The sequence below is a fragment of the Chaetura pelagica genome, unplaced genomic scaffold, assembly GCF_000747805.2.
Source record: "Chaetura pelagica isolate M959 unplaced genomic scaffold, ChaPel_1.0 scaffold83, whole genome shotgun sequence".
Taxonomy (NCBI): domain Eukaryota; kingdom Metazoa; phylum Chordata; class Aves; order Apodiformes; family Apodidae; genus Chaetura; species Chaetura pelagica.
In genome coordinates this window covers 6,465,523-6,480,972 of record NW_009952893.1, presented here as the reverse complement: position 1 = coordinate 6,480,972, position 15,450 = coordinate 6,465,523, and the positions used below count along the sequence as shown (strand labels likewise).

At 38.4% G+C, this 15,450-nt stretch overlaps 1 protein-coding gene across 1 annotated transcript in view; it reads right to left on the bottom strand.

Moving 5' to 3' along the window:
* Nucleotides 1–1,279: 1,279 nt before the first annotated feature.
* Nucleotides 1,280–15,450, bottom strand: part of KCNB2 (potassium voltage-gated channel, Shab-related subfamily, member 2) — a 172,427-nt gene continuing 158,256 nt past the window's right edge. Inside the window, exon 2 of the mRNA XM_009995569.1 lies at nt 1,280–3,442. Within this exon, the coding sequence (XP_009993871.1) occupies nt 1,280–3,442 (2,163 nt within the window). The remainder of the gene's footprint in view (nt 3,443–15,450) is intronic.

Here is a 15,450-nt window from a genome sequence, read left to right as displayed (position 1 = left end):
TAAGTCCGTTGATTTCTTCTGTGGGTCCAAATGATTGAATTGAAAATCACAGACAGACTTTGGGGAATGGAAGACCTGGGGCAAGTCAAAAGTACTTGAAGCCTGTTTTTTCCAGCAATATGATTTGGGACAATATAAGATGCTACCTCCCCCTACAAAGCTTGTCTTTTCTGTCATTGCAACATGATGGCTTCAACAATGTTGCCATTATTGAAGTATGGGCACTGCATGTAAAGAAAAGAGAAAGAGAGCTCAAAGATCAGGTTAAAGCAAATATTGTTACGACAAAGGAAAAAAAAAAAAGAATGTAGGTAGTATTTTTTAATACCAAGTTAAAATAAATATTCTAAGAGATTGAGGATTTTTGGATATGTCTGTATAGCCATTTGGCACTATTTATTGCCACAGAAATAACTTCTTTTTTTAAAAAAATTAAAATGGAATTTATTTCTTCTGCGTTATGAAATGTTGGCATTTTTCTACAAAAAAAAATCAAATGCTTCAAGTTCTGGTCATTAACTCTTTGCTTTTCCTCACAGGATCATTAATTAAACTGACAAATGCAATAAGTAAAGTTATGCAAATGAAAAAAACCTATTATGATTTACAGCACAGATAAACTAAAATACTGTAGTCCTTAATTAACAGATATATTAATGAGCTTTTTAACAGAAAGCAAGATACTTGAGATGCTTTAAGTAGAAGTTGCAATTTTGCAACATAAGTCTGTACAAAACCTCCAGGCAGCACGCTGTGAAGGAAGTACCTGTGTCCCAGGAAATGCTTTTTCCATAAATCCTTGTTAACAGTAGCTTTCCCCCAATCCCAAACTATTTACAAATATATGCAGTTTGCAAGCCCAGAGCACCTTATTTCACATCTTTATGAATGCATGCATTGACATTTCATCCTTTCATGTGCAAATTCTAAAATTCATTTTAACCAAGAAAACAAAAAAGTTAAGAGTTCCAAATCTGTCTACAATCATAAGTGAAAGGATCAAAAATGTCAGATGTTGCAGAACACTGGCTCCTAACAGAGCTCTTTATTTTATTCACTATTCTTGAGTCATCCCCCCCCCCCTTTTTTTTTCAGTTTGTTACAAAAAGCAGTCTTTTTTTTTTTATTATTATTAAAACAGTATTTAAACTAAACAACTCTTCATGCCATGCAAAAATAACTTTTTATGCACTTTTTTGTTGAGGCTTTCCATGTTTTAGTTCATAGGCATTACTAACCACGTGTTAAGAAAAGGTATTTTTATTGCTTTTGTCATTAATCACATGCTAGTTTCGCGTGTGGGACAGTAACCAGTTTCTCCTGGACTTGAATGAATTTCTGGAGCGAATAAATGGTTTTCCATTTTGTGACCTTCTTGGTTACTGTCTTTCTTCACCTCACCCACAGCATGGTAAATGTCTTGGGTGCAGTTGTGGCTCATGCTTTTGGGTGAAGTGCTGATCTGTGGCTCCTCTGTTAAATGGTTGCCATCACCGTGTTTCTCCCCACAGCAATTTGTCTTCATATCCTGTTGTTTTTCATGTTTTATACCATGTAACTCCATAAACTCTTCTTCTTCTCCAGTGTCTATTTCAGTGAAGCTCCTCCTCTCTTTTGCAGGGAAACTGAAAATTTTTTCTTTGGGTAAGAGAGGGGAAGATTTTTTAACAGGTCCCTGACAAAGTGCTGATGCGTCAGCACCAAGTAAAGGTCGTTCGCCCTGGGGTGAATTTTCTTCTAAGAGGATGGTGCTGATGTGCTGAGGGGTGGCCTGTGTGATGTCTGCTCCTGCCATGACTGGCAGTGGCCTTGCGGTGCTCGGTGGGGTTTGTGGAGCACCACCTCTATTGTCTTTAAAATTAACTTTAAGGGATCTAGATTTTAATGAGTTGCCACCTTTCAGGGAACTTCTGGGGCTTTCCATGGCAGTGTCTAAATGCAAATGACCATGCAACACAGTTTGGGGTCCACTGCCATCACTGGTCACAGCTCTGTCAATTGGATTATAGTCAAAGGTGACATCAGCTGGAGAAAACATTCTGTCTTTTGTGGACGGTGTAAACTGAGAACTCCTTACTCTTTGGTTGTCTCCCAGGTTAACAGCATCAGCTGGAAACCTCATTTGCAAGTGAGAGCCAGGAAACAGAGAAAGGGGAGACCTCTCCGTTTCCGTGAAGTCAGTTGCACAGCTGGCAAAACTGTCGATACTGGATGTGCTTCTCATATCTGTTATGAAGTCCATTGGTCCGGTTGGCAACGAATCTCTCTGACCTGTAACTTCTTCCATTTCTATTTCTTCTTCATACGTGGGTGGCTTTGCTGATTCATCTTGGTAGCCAGCATTAAGATTAGGCTGAGACTGAGTTTTAGTAATTTCATTATACAACATCTCCAGTTTTTGGGCACTGAGGTGCTGCGGGCTGGAGGATGCTGCAGCATTGTTTAATTGCTCGTGGGAGTCTTGTTGACTAACTTCTTGGTATTTGTTCTCATAAGACTTGTTTGAGCTTGTTTCAGACATTGTTCTTCGGGCCCATTTCCACCGGCTTGGGGACAGGTGGTTGTCATCAGGTGTCTCCTTTGGATTTGCTGTTTCTCCAGCCTTACCTGAATCTACTGCTACATCTATCATTTCCATACTGCGAGCAAAGGCATCTTTCAGGTTCATGGAGACGATGCTGCCATTTCTTTTAGCTCTCTCGAGTGCTTCTCGTCTCTTAATTGCCTTTTCCTGTCTTTTCTGCTCCTTATAAAACTCTGAGAAATTGTTCACAATAATTGGTATGGGCAAGGCTATGACCAGCACTCCAGCAATACAGCAAAGTCCTCCAACTATTTTGCCTAATAACGTCTTAGGATAAATGTCACCGTATCCTACAGTAGTCATAGTGATTGTTGCCCACCAGAAGGATGCAGGGATACTGGTAAATTTTGTAGCATCCTCATCCTTTTCAGCAAAGAATACAAGACTTGAAAATATCATTATTCCCATGGCTAAAAATAGTATCAACAAGCCCAATTCATTGTAGCTCCGCCTGAGCGTAAAACCTAAAGACTGAAGGCCTGTTGAATGCCTGGCAAGCTTAAGAATCCTTAGGATCCTCATAATACGGAATATCTGAACCACACGTCTGACGTTTTGGAACTGCAGGACACTTTTATTGGACTCCGTGAGGAAAATGGTGACATAGTATGGCAAAATAGCCAGTAAGTCAATGACATTTAATGGGCCTTTGAAGAACTTCCACTTATTTGGTGAGGACAGAAAACGCAAAAGGTACTCCATGGTAAACCAAGCAATACAGACAGCTTCAACATGTGCTAGCTGAGGGTTGTCATTTGGCTGCCCAAATTCATCTATTTCTTGAAGCTCTGGCAGTGTGTTAAGAGACAAAGCAATAGTGGACAGTACGATGAACAGAATGGACACAATGGCCAAAATCTGTAAAACAAAATAAACAACGCTTTGGTTAGACTGATACAAGTGTATTTTTCAGGGCTTGTGCTTAAATCCTTTCAGATGTGCTTATGTCAAATAACCTCAGAACAGTGGAAGCTGCTTTGGGTGATGCTGCATTCTTTATTTTCTTCTATTTTCATGTTTTGATTTTTACACAGAGAAAAAACATTAGAATCATCTTAGATGTGGTCAAAACCTGATGCTTTTACTGAACACAATAAGCCAATTAATTTCAGAAAGCAAGTCATGACTGTTCTTAACATTTTTCAGTTACAATAGGAGGTGGTATTTATTATTGTAAGATACCAAGTGAAGGATATAAAGTTCCTTCTAAGTGCACAAATTCATTGATTTTATGCATTAAATGTAATTATCTAAAACTTTATACAGTGTGGAGAAGCGATTGGGAACTATTATGTGTATGCTGTCAATGTAGTGCTGCATAGTGCACACTTTTCTAGCCATGGGTAAAATCACGAGCCAAAAGTTTGTAAAAAATAAACAAAAAGCATTGTTCAGCATAGTCCTGTTAAATTGTCATGTCTAGACAAATTTCAGGTGCTACAAGAATTGAAGCTATTGACCTTGAATTAGTTGAGAGAAAGATGTTAAAAAGTAGCAATAGTATGAAGGTTAACCCAGTTTCTCATCATGATTAAAATGTGTAAGTAGATGAATTCTTCCTAGAAATAATGTTTCAATTTCTGTCTCAGGAGCTAGGTTTTTTGAAATATTTTTTCATTCATTTTGGTAAAGTTCAGGCACCTCTGTACCTCATAGCTTTCAATTTTGCCTGGATAGCTGGTCATTCTCATTTACAGAACCAGTATTATGAGAAAATAAATCAATCTATCAGACAACCTAGTGGTTCTACTATGAAGTTTAGTTATTCATACTCAAAGGAATCTGTGCAAAGTGTTAAAGTGATGCAAAAAATATTAGAACACTTTACTTAAAAAAAAAAAAAGAATTGTTTTGCATAGAAGTCCTAAGTAAATCCAAGTTTCTATTAGAAATGCTAAACCAAATTGTTTTGTGTTTTAAAGTTCAGTTTAAGCTCATTCATAAAAGCATTTGCTCTCATTTCTCAGAAATAGTACTGTTAATTTGGTAGTTTGGTATACTTCCAGGGACACACTAAGTCTGACAAAATTGCTGTAATACCCAAGAAGAGTGGAATGCAGCTAAGCAGAATGCAAGTGTGATGAGTATATAGGTAGAGATTGGTCACAGTGATGCTAACTCCTCCAGAGATAGAAAGGCCATCTCACTCTAACTTTGAGGAAGATAGCAGTAAGCCTGCTTCAGCTAGTGGTTACTAAGCACAAATTCAGCTTTCTATGCACAAACTGAAATTGCTCATGGTATGGGGGTGCGTCTTCTGTGTCATTTTGTACTTAGGTGCTCTCTTCGGCCTTTTGCAGATTGTAATAGTACAGAACAGGTAGCTCCTTTCATATTTGGAAGTGTTCCAAACAAATTTGTATCTGTTCCTATCAGTGCTGCTTCTGCCTTTTTTTTGGCCACGTTTATTGGAGGAATAAGAAAAATTTATTTCTCCTGCCAAGTGAGTTGCAGACCATCTGTCTTCATCCTTCATAAAGCCCATACAGAAAATACACCGTGGTTAATCTATGCTATTTAGAAGGGCCATGCATCCCTTTAAAACATCCACAAAATAAACCAGTGCTAGTAAAGAATGAAGGCAATAATACTGCATACCTAGGCAGGGCTGAATACTGAAATTTGTGAAGTCCTGTAGCTGGGACAGAGGTAGACAAAAGGCCTGGAGAGCAGTAAGTACCTTTCAAACTGTGCAAGTCGCATGTATCAGATTTCACTGTGAAAAAAAGTTTGAAGCTTAAATGAGGTATACTAGGTTCTCCACTTTACTGAAATTACTGTGAGGTAACTAATGCATGTTCAAGTTCTCCAACATACTCAGTAACATAATTATGCTTTCAGAATTCAAAGATCAAATAAATATGGCACAGATCTGAATTGTTGAGCTTGCAATTTCTGTCAAGCTGCTTCCTTGTTGGGGCCAGCATTGCAATGTAAGTAATAACATAGGGAAAAGCTGTACAATCAAGGACACAATTACTTGACATGTGTTGTTCTTAAAAAATAAAATCATGAGAACATATCTGCCTGATTGACATCAAACTGGTTTTAATCAGGAAACATTGGCATTTCAGTCTGTCATAGGGAATTCAGTTAACACCTAAATATTCACCAGCATACAAAAGTTCCAAGAAAAGAGGACAGTCAATGTATAGCACCCCTTCTGACTCTGTGTGACAGTGCTAAAACTGAGTGCATTTTATAGGTCTTGAATATAAATCTTTCCTGTTCAGTTGCCACCCAGGGTGTTTTAATGACAACAACCATCTATTTGTTCCAGCCATCCATTCAGACTTTGGTAACACACAAGCCTTGACTCTGCCACCTCTTTGAATAAACTCTACAGAATAGCAGGCCTGGAATTGTTAATGTTTTATACATACCATCTACAAACATGAGTCTGTTCTTGATGAAAAAGATTACAGCAAAAGAAAGTATTTTGGTTTATTCCAAATAACAAGAATCCCAAGCTTTTGTTTGTCTGTCTTGTTGTGTAATTAAAGTTGTGCATCATTCCACAAACGGTATGTTTTAATTATTGCAATTGACTAGATTTTACAGCTCATTAGGCAAAGAATGTCAGGGGATCACTAGGAAGAACAATAGCACCTATGAGAAAAAGAACAAGGAAAAAAAAGGCCTGAGTTTACATAAAGAACACTTTGCAGATTATAGAACCCTGGTAAATCCTCATAGATCACATGTAGCTTATATTAACAAAAGCACTGAGTTTGTAAGAAGGGCCTGTAGCAATCTGCTTGGCTAGCTATGCTGATGCTGAAGAGTACATAAAGCCTCTTCTAACTGAATCTTTACCAGCAAAGCTTCCTGTGTTCTGGGCATCTTTCTGGAACTGTATTCTGGACTGAAATGCCTGGAAAATTTTGTCTACTACAGGTAATCCATCCATGACCACCATCTAGCTATATAATCCTTGACATAGTATATTTAATCTGCATTTCAGAATATAAACAATATTCTGTTTAGAAGAGAGGTTCTGGCAGTTTATGTCATTTAGCTGTGGTTCTACAAAACCGCATTAAAAATCCAACCCTTATTTAACTTTAAAAATATTTCCTTATAAATTGCAAAATGCTTCTAAAATAATGGACATATTTAATTTCCTTTCTAATGTGCTGTGGATGCAATGAATAGTAAAACATTCCAGAATTTATCTATGCAGTCTTACAGGCTGCTCCAAATACTGTTTCTGATTTTTGTGGGGGCAAGAACTGATAGTCTGAAAATGTAGTGGTTTCCTAGTATCAAATTGCCACTGAAAAATGGCTTTTTTTTCCCCTTGTGCTTTCATCTCATTATTCATTATTGCCAGCACTGTGAGGATTCCTCCACAGAATGAGCATACAAACTGAGACAGAGAAGAAAGGTGTAATGGAATAGGCTTCAAATTGCTCCTTGCAGTTTGGCAACAAATGATAGTGTGTGAAAGGCTCTTGACATAACTGACATACCAGTGTTATTGTTATATAAAGCAGAGAAAAAGTTAACATTCAAATATAGCTGCTCAGGGAAGGTTCAGTTGAACCACTACTGCAGTATATTTGATTAACAGAGGTTTCAATCTGTAAACAGGTAAAACTATTAGCAATGTTGTTTCCTCAGTTTATTTTCCAGAGTGGGATGTAGGGTAGGATCTATACCATTTCAATAACAGACAGCAATATAGTCTTATTACTTTTCAAATCTCTAGCTTCCATAGGCACTGAAATTTAACAGACTGTTGCATATTCCTCTCTTTCAGCATTTAAATGTATGGTATTATCTGCAAATAAAGTGCTCTGGCAGTCTCCTTAGCTCTGGATTTAGGAAAAAATGAAGAAAAAGTAGTTATTGTTCAGCTTTTGACAGATTTCTGATAACAGTTTCTGGAGAACTGTATCAGGTTTCTTTAGCACTTGGCTATATATACTCAGAAGCATCTGCTCTTGGGAAAGAGGTGCCTAGTTCTAGGTTTGGGCAGATAGATTGCTGGAGTTGGTCTAGGTTCTTCAGAGAGACCTGAGAGCTACCAAGTGCTGTAGGCACGCTGTGCTGTATCTTGGATAAAAGTGTCCTTAGTCTGTAGTCCAGAGCTCCCAGTTTGTGCTCAGACAATCCACTGACTCAGAGCCACGCTGGCAGAAGCAGAAGGTCAGATCATGGAGGTTTTCATTTGTCTGAGGATGCTTGATGGGAAATTTGTGGAAATCAGTTTTAATCAGCAGCAGCCTTTTTTAGCAACAGTCTTCAGATTGTGGTACTGAGTTTGTAGCCAAATGGAAGAAAAAGTTTTGCTCAGCAGGAGCACTGTCTTGTACATCTGCCTAAATCTGTGCATGTCCTGTTCGTGGTATCTGGGACTACTCTAATGAGATGACCATTAGAGCAGCAAAGACAGCAGTACAAATCAGCAAGCCTTCCAGCTATGCACATTATTAAATGAGGAATTTCAAGAATAGTCAGGACATCAGCCTGCAGATATTTACTTTCTTTCAGCAGTGCAAAGGAGAAGCACATTTTTATGTTTCTACAAACTGGATAAGTACAAGGATATTTTACCAGCTCTTAAAAGCACTTATCAGGACCACACCATGGCACTGCCTTCAGCTGTTGCCACCACTGTTCCTTGCTAGACACTGCAGAACAAGATAATGAGACAGATCTCTGTCCCTGATCTTTTCATTGTCTCCTTTTATTGTGACTCTGGGACTTGCAGTTACAAGCATCACCTCTTGCTTCTGGCCCACGATTCTAATTGTGCTGCTCTGCAGAGAGGACTGTGTTCAGCTCACAACTCCCTGCTGGCAATTCTGCACTTAAATTGTGTACTGGTCTGTCGCAGCTCACATCATGAACAGTCTGGCAGACTTATAAGTCTGTTGCTTTGAATCTGAGGTGTCAACAGGCCTCAGTGAAAAGTTCAACAAAGGCAAGACATTTTGCTACCAATAAGAGGATATGGCCCTTACTGCCTAATGCTCTTTATTAACATAGGGTCCTTGGCCAGGAGACATGACAAAGACATGACAACAGAGACAAACCCTACTTGGATTTGGTCCAAACTGGAACATGATGGAGTTACGGCATCCTTTGTAGTTATCTTACTGAGTCTGCAAACCATCATTACAAGAGGAAAATTGCCACTGCTTATGCATATCTACCTCTTCAGAGACTGTTCATCTCTTTTTACCTCTCTAGAATAACCTCGGATTGCAGACTCCTGGCACAGGTCTAACAGCTCCACATAGAACAGTGTGTTTAATTTTTGAAAAAATAAGATAGAGGAGAGGGGAATAATTTAACAGAATAACATAAATTTAGTTCAGCTTACAGCTCTATCACAGCTGCCCTTTCAGGAACACATCTGATAATGGCTCTGGCAGCTTGTTTAATCACTGAGCAGCTTTTCCCTGCTACACTTGATCTCCTTCTTTGATGACATTATTTAGAATTGTGACCTTTCATTTCCACTTTTCCCTAGATCATTATTATTAATATTTTTAAGGACTCAATTTGAATGTTCTTCATTGATCTTTCAGAGATATTCATTATGCCTGACGTTAACCTCCATATGTGAAGGTAAGCTCTTAGTGTTTTACTTATCTGGCGCCTAAGAAATGCACAGTCTTTTTGTTACTGAGACATCACCACCCTCTACAACTACCTGACAGGAGGTTGTAAAGAGGTCTGAGCTGGTCTATTGTCACGTAACTGGTGATAGAACAAGAGGAAATGGCCTCAAGCTGCGCCGGGGGAGGTTTAGACTAGACATTAGAAAGAACTTTTTCACTGAAAGGGTTGTCAGACATTGAAATGTGCTGCCCAGGGAGATGGTTGAGCATTTATGGCTGAAGATGGAGGTGGCTTGGTATAAGGCAATCTTCCAGTGGATAATATGGGAAAATGGGAACCCTGGGAATGTGTACTGCCTCCATGAATGTGAACACAGGGACCATTAAAATCTGTTAGAACACTCGTGGCACATTAGCTACATAGTAGTAAAAATTAAGTACAACATTGCTAACATTTGAAGGATGTATTTACTAAATATTGTGACCAAAAATTGATGACAGGAGTCTTGGAGACCACAGAAATTGTGCTAGGCACAAGTAATAGGCCATGGATTGAAGGTGGGACTATTAGCTGGCTCTGCAGCACAGCCCTAGAGAAAATAGCTGTAATTATTAATGAGTAAAAGTTGAGGATGATACTGGACATATCTGTTAGACTAGCAAAGACGGGAGAGCTAAGTGGTCACAGATGAAGGCAGTCTTCATAATTTGGGAAGAGGCACATGTATTCAGTTCAACATCAATGGAGATAACCTTGAATACTGTTTGTTTAGCACAAAGCTAATAAGCAGTACTTTGGGCTCATTAACAGATTAAAATCCATATCAGGTCAGTCCTAATAATCTTTTTGTTCAACTGCAAAAAGCTATCTCAGCTGGAGACAAAAAATCAATTATTTAATGATAAATAGCAAACTGCCTTGTAGGACATAATATAGAAAAAATAGCATATCCAGTGCCAGCATATGTGAATTGCTGTATTTTTGTCAGTAGGAACTGGATAAGTCTATGAATTTGTCTGTCATATTAGTGACAGACATTGAGCTGGTACCTGCTTGCAATGGTAGTGTAAGTAGTTTAATCAATTAAATAATTTAATGTAATGTAGGTCACAATGAAAATAAAAAGTATGTTTAGCTAAAGCTTTCTTTGGTGTCTAAGAATGGGAGAGATTTAACTTGCTATTACAGATCAACACACAAAAAAATAACTTCAGGAGTCACGGTGAAGAGCTTTATTTATAATATTGTTTTGTGTCTGCAGAGCTTTTTAACCTCCCTAAATATTATTTTTAGATGAAACAATTTGTGCACGCATGTAAGAAAAGTCAGCTTCATTTATAAAAAATGAATGAGCTGTCTTTATTAAAGTCCCTGCATGTCCTCATGCAAAGGTTTTCTAAACCTTTTGATGATCATAGTGGGCATGTTTCTTATGTTTAGGTTGTATTTTGAACTAGATGTCTAATTTTTGGGTAGTGAAAGTTGAATATTATTTCTTAGCTGAATGTACCAGAATCTTCAGAATTTCCATCTAAGTCAAGACAAAGAGTTTTCACTTTCCAACTCGTTTGCATAGCAGACCATATGCAAGATCTGTTCTGTATTCCTGCATGTGAAAAACATTGGCTTCATTGCCAGGAATTTCATTTTCAAAAAAACCCCAAACAAACAGCCCCTCTTCCCCCAGAACACAACCCAGGCGGTTATTTCCAGCAAGGAGCTGGGCTGACGGCCAAACGCGGAGGAAGCGTGGCGGTGGGACCCAGAGGGGTGGTGGGAGGCAGCGGGGGTGGGGGTGCCATCCAGTCTGGGGGGCAGCGGGGCCCCCGGAGGCGGCGGGACCCGGCGGCGGCACCGGGAGCTGTCCCGTGCCCCGGTGCTGAACGGGCCCCGGGCGCCGTCGCTGCAGAGCCCTCCTACCCTCTCGCCTAAAACACACGAAGTTATGGAAACGATACCATTTATAAAGATAATATCGGCCAAATTAAGATAATACCGAGATAATTTTTTTTTTTTTTCTCAAACAATAATGCCATTGAGGCAGGCTGGAATCTCATCCGAGGTGAGAGATTTCTTTTTACTGCTTGCCATTAAGTAAGTTATCAAAAATACCTAGGAAATAATGGTGGAGCTACACAAGGAGGAGTAACGTTAAATTAAAACCCAGTAGCTTACTTTTGAGGAGTTCTAGTATAGGCTGTTGAATAGATACAATGGAGGAAATTAACATGTGATGCATAGATTTATTCTAATGCTACTGATTTCACTATTAAAATGCACCTTAAAACAGAAAGCTGGATGCAACGGATGTAAAAAATAAATACTGTGGAAATTAGAAATTAAATTTCTTGGGTTTTGCTGTTTGTGTTTGCTAAGTAGTTTTAATGGCATTTGTTTACAGCTAAGACCTCAGTTTATTAACCAGGACTGTACGCTTGAGTCTAATTTGCTGACAACCATATTAAGATTTTTGTTTAAACTATTCTCATTTTATCATTTTTTTATTATTGACTGAAACTGTTTTTTAGTGATATTATACAGTGAGTAGGGATGACCTACACCTGGAGACTGCTCTTATCTATTAAAGAGATTTGCTACTCAGCCTTATTTGAAATTGCAACCGGCACAACATGCAGACAGAATCGTTACTCACACTTTAAAAATAATTTTTCTATCTTGGCTCCATGTCAATTTCTATATATATTTCAGAACTGTAGCTCTATATAAAACATCTACATCAATCTATAGGTTTTTATAAAGGTTATGCCAATATTTCTCACACTTCTGGAACCAGAGAAATCATTAGGGAAAAGAATCCAGTCTGTTGGATCTAGTCTGTTGTTTCCTCTTTTGCAATACAATCATAGTTGCTAAATTTCTCTTCCTAAGTAAGAATCTATTAACTTCCAGTAAAGGCCCGTATATCTTAAGTGTCTTCCTTTTTTACTAACCTTCTCCCTTTTCCCTCATAACCAATTTATTCTTCTGCTGGAAATATATGTGAGATGATACTTTTTCTCATTACTGCCTAGACTTGCATTTATGACATTTAAAATATTAACTATGGCTTCAACAGAAATACATGAACCTTTCATATCACATCTTGTGTTTTAGTATGCTACCAAATTCCAGCAGACATTGATTTATTAGTGTAACTCATTTCATGCTTTAAAGACCATGCCCATAACCATGGGGACAATGGACTTAACATAAGGAAGGATGGTTTTTGCCACTGATAGCTAAAATGGTGCTCCAGAGCATTAGACAGCCTGGTGGAAAAGAGGATACTTCACAGAAGACTTAAACTAGACACATATTCACTGAGCTTCTCTAGGTGCAATAAATATTCAAGTTGCACACCCTGACCCTATCAGCTAAAGTAAGCAGGTAATAAAATCAGAGGTTATTGCTATTACTGGTAGTTAATCAAGTGATCATTAACTTCTAATCTTTCAGCTTCAGCACTTCCCAGAATTGCAAACATTCAGGAAAAGATGGAGACAGATTCTTTGAAAGCTCATGCAGAGGATGGCCAGTCTTTATTGGGGTGCTCCTGTTTTGGACTTATTTTTTTTTACCCATGGGAACACACTGTTGGTAGGGCTACCATGACAAGACAGGATGGGATGGACCTGGAAACAGAGCCACCTATTTTGAGTAGACTTCCTTACTGTCCTTTTCAAGTTTGTCTTCCATGTGGTAAGAATGTGTGTTTTCTCCAGTGACTTTGAAAACTATGCTGCTAGAATTTTTACCTTCTGCTGTGGTTACGCAGCAAAGGTACACATTACATTGAGAGCAGTTTTTTGGCCAGGCTAGATGCTAAGCAACAGAGTTCAGATTCAGCATTTGGGTTAGGAACTTTTCCTTATGTAAGATGTCCCTCCAGAAGTACTCTTGGAACTTGTAATACTCCAGTACTCTTGTAATACTCCAATTTCAAGCCTTTTTTAAGGTGTAATGTATTCTGTAACACACCCACAGCATACCAATGCTCTTCAAACAAATACATAAATGTCGTCACATCATAATTTGAAAAGTCAAATTGTAATTGCATAAAGATCTGATGCACAAAATATATTCTCTATTATTAAAATATTATTAAAAGTACTGCTCATGCTGCTGAGCTACTAGGTAGGAAAATGCCTGTAAATTATGTGATCCTTCCAATTTAGGGCTGTAATTCTGCTTATAGCACAAATAACTTGAGCAGGTGCTCAATAAGGTGTTCAAGGGAAGTCTGTTCTCTCCTAAACTGTGGATTGGCCAGAAGAGGGGCTGAATATTCACTGCTCTACAGAAATGACTGGTTTTTTTCCCAGTCACATATGAACGTCTGTTAGGCTTCATTTGTGGCCTACCTGTGCCACTGGGCCATGTTTTTTTCTCAGGAAGTCAAAGGGAAATTTGCTGTTGCCTGAGATGAGAGTGCATATGTGGAGTTTGAATATTTCTGTAAGCTTTATTGGAAATGTGCTTATCACCAAGGGAAGAAGGATGTCTGCGTGAAGAAGAGCAGGCCTGGACCTCAGCAGTGAAGTAAGGAAGCAAAGGAAGGAAGACTGAAGAGTCTTAGTCTAGGGTTCCACAAAAGATGTTTTGATATTTGTCCTATTTCGTATTTTAACCAGTAGAGGTCTCTGTCTTATCATGCAGTTGTTGACAAGGAAGCAATATTCCTGTTGTCACAACACATATTTAGTAAAAAACCCTTTATTTCCCATGGAATGAATGTATGTGAATGTAAAAATGCCGACCTAATGCCCTTGGCATACCCTGCTGATTGCTGACCAACCTAAGCATCTGGGAACTTTAGTGAGAACTCTGGCTGCTAAGCAACTTTGAAAATAATTCTTATGGAGATATCCTATAGGATTTTGAGAGGACAGAAGAGGGACTGGAGATATTCTATGGAACCACATCTAAAAATAAGTAATTTTAGTACAGCTTTCTTTATGACATGGGAAGGCTCTTGGAAGCATCTTACAGAAAAGTATGGTGCATTCAATTTCCACACAATGCCTCAGGTAATTCCAAGTTGTGATAGATGAACGACCTGTTCTGCTTCATAAATGTGTAAGATAATATTATTTCTGTATGTCTAGCTATCAAGAGTAATCATGTAGATTATTTGAAACATTCACACCTGACTGAAAATATCAATGTGATGCAATTCTATTCAGACAGTTGTATTTTCCTCATCATTTGAGAAACATATAGGATACAGATATATAGTTATTCTAAAATATTGACAGAAGAGATCAGCAGTTTTGAAATTATATTAAAATTCCATTATTTTAATCTACGTATAAAATACATATAAGATACAAAATTTCAAAAATTATAACTTTTTGGATTTTAATAATTATCTAAGAATGGAATAGGTTTCTATTGGTTTTTTTGCTTAATATTTGAGATCATTATCTTAATATTTACCAAGTATTATCTGAATATTTGAGATCCTGGACTAGTTCCTCGGAGAGAAAAAACTCTAGACTGAGACCTGGAACTCCATCAGAGCTTTTTGTTTTCAAGTTGTTCCATCCTAGTCAGGTGCTCCCTTGGTAGATAAACTCTACAGAAACCATTAGGATTTGTGTCTGTGCCTCATGCTAATTAAACTGTGTAAATATATTATGTTAATAAAGAAAAATGTTGTCTAGTTTAGAGGATACCTATGCCCACATGAAACAAAGTGATACGTTGCGGCTTTTTTTTGCTATTGGGACCCAAATCTATGCTGGCAACAGAACTTTTCCAGCTGGAGGGAGCACTGCCTCAAGGACAAAGAGATGTTACAGAGTTCCCCTGCGTGTTCACGCTTCCATACACTGTAGCTGTGTAGCCGTACATGAGCCACTTTTCCGTCCACCTTTGTGCTCCAAATGCACTGTGACGAGAGGTGCAGACAGCCAGTCCACAAGAGTCATTAGCCCTGTGTCATCAGTTCCACCTCCTCACAGGGCAACCATTTCTAGGAGCCAAGCAGAACATGAAGTAATAGAAGGAAGTATCAGGCCTTACCCTCAAAAGACTTATTGTTAGACACAGCTGTTTCACAAATGCATGGACAAAGAGTAGCTGACTGTAGAAGGGGAAATCAGTGTTGAATAGTTGCAAAAAAATAAGCAAACTGGTCAAATCTTTCTGATTGTCAAACTGATGGCCAGGGCACAGAAACCCTAGAGCTTTCCATGACTGCTGCTGTACAGCAGAGTTTCTACAGCCCACTCAAGCTTAAGACAAGAAATAAACCTGAGAAAAAATAATTGTCAGGTATGAACAGCTATAAT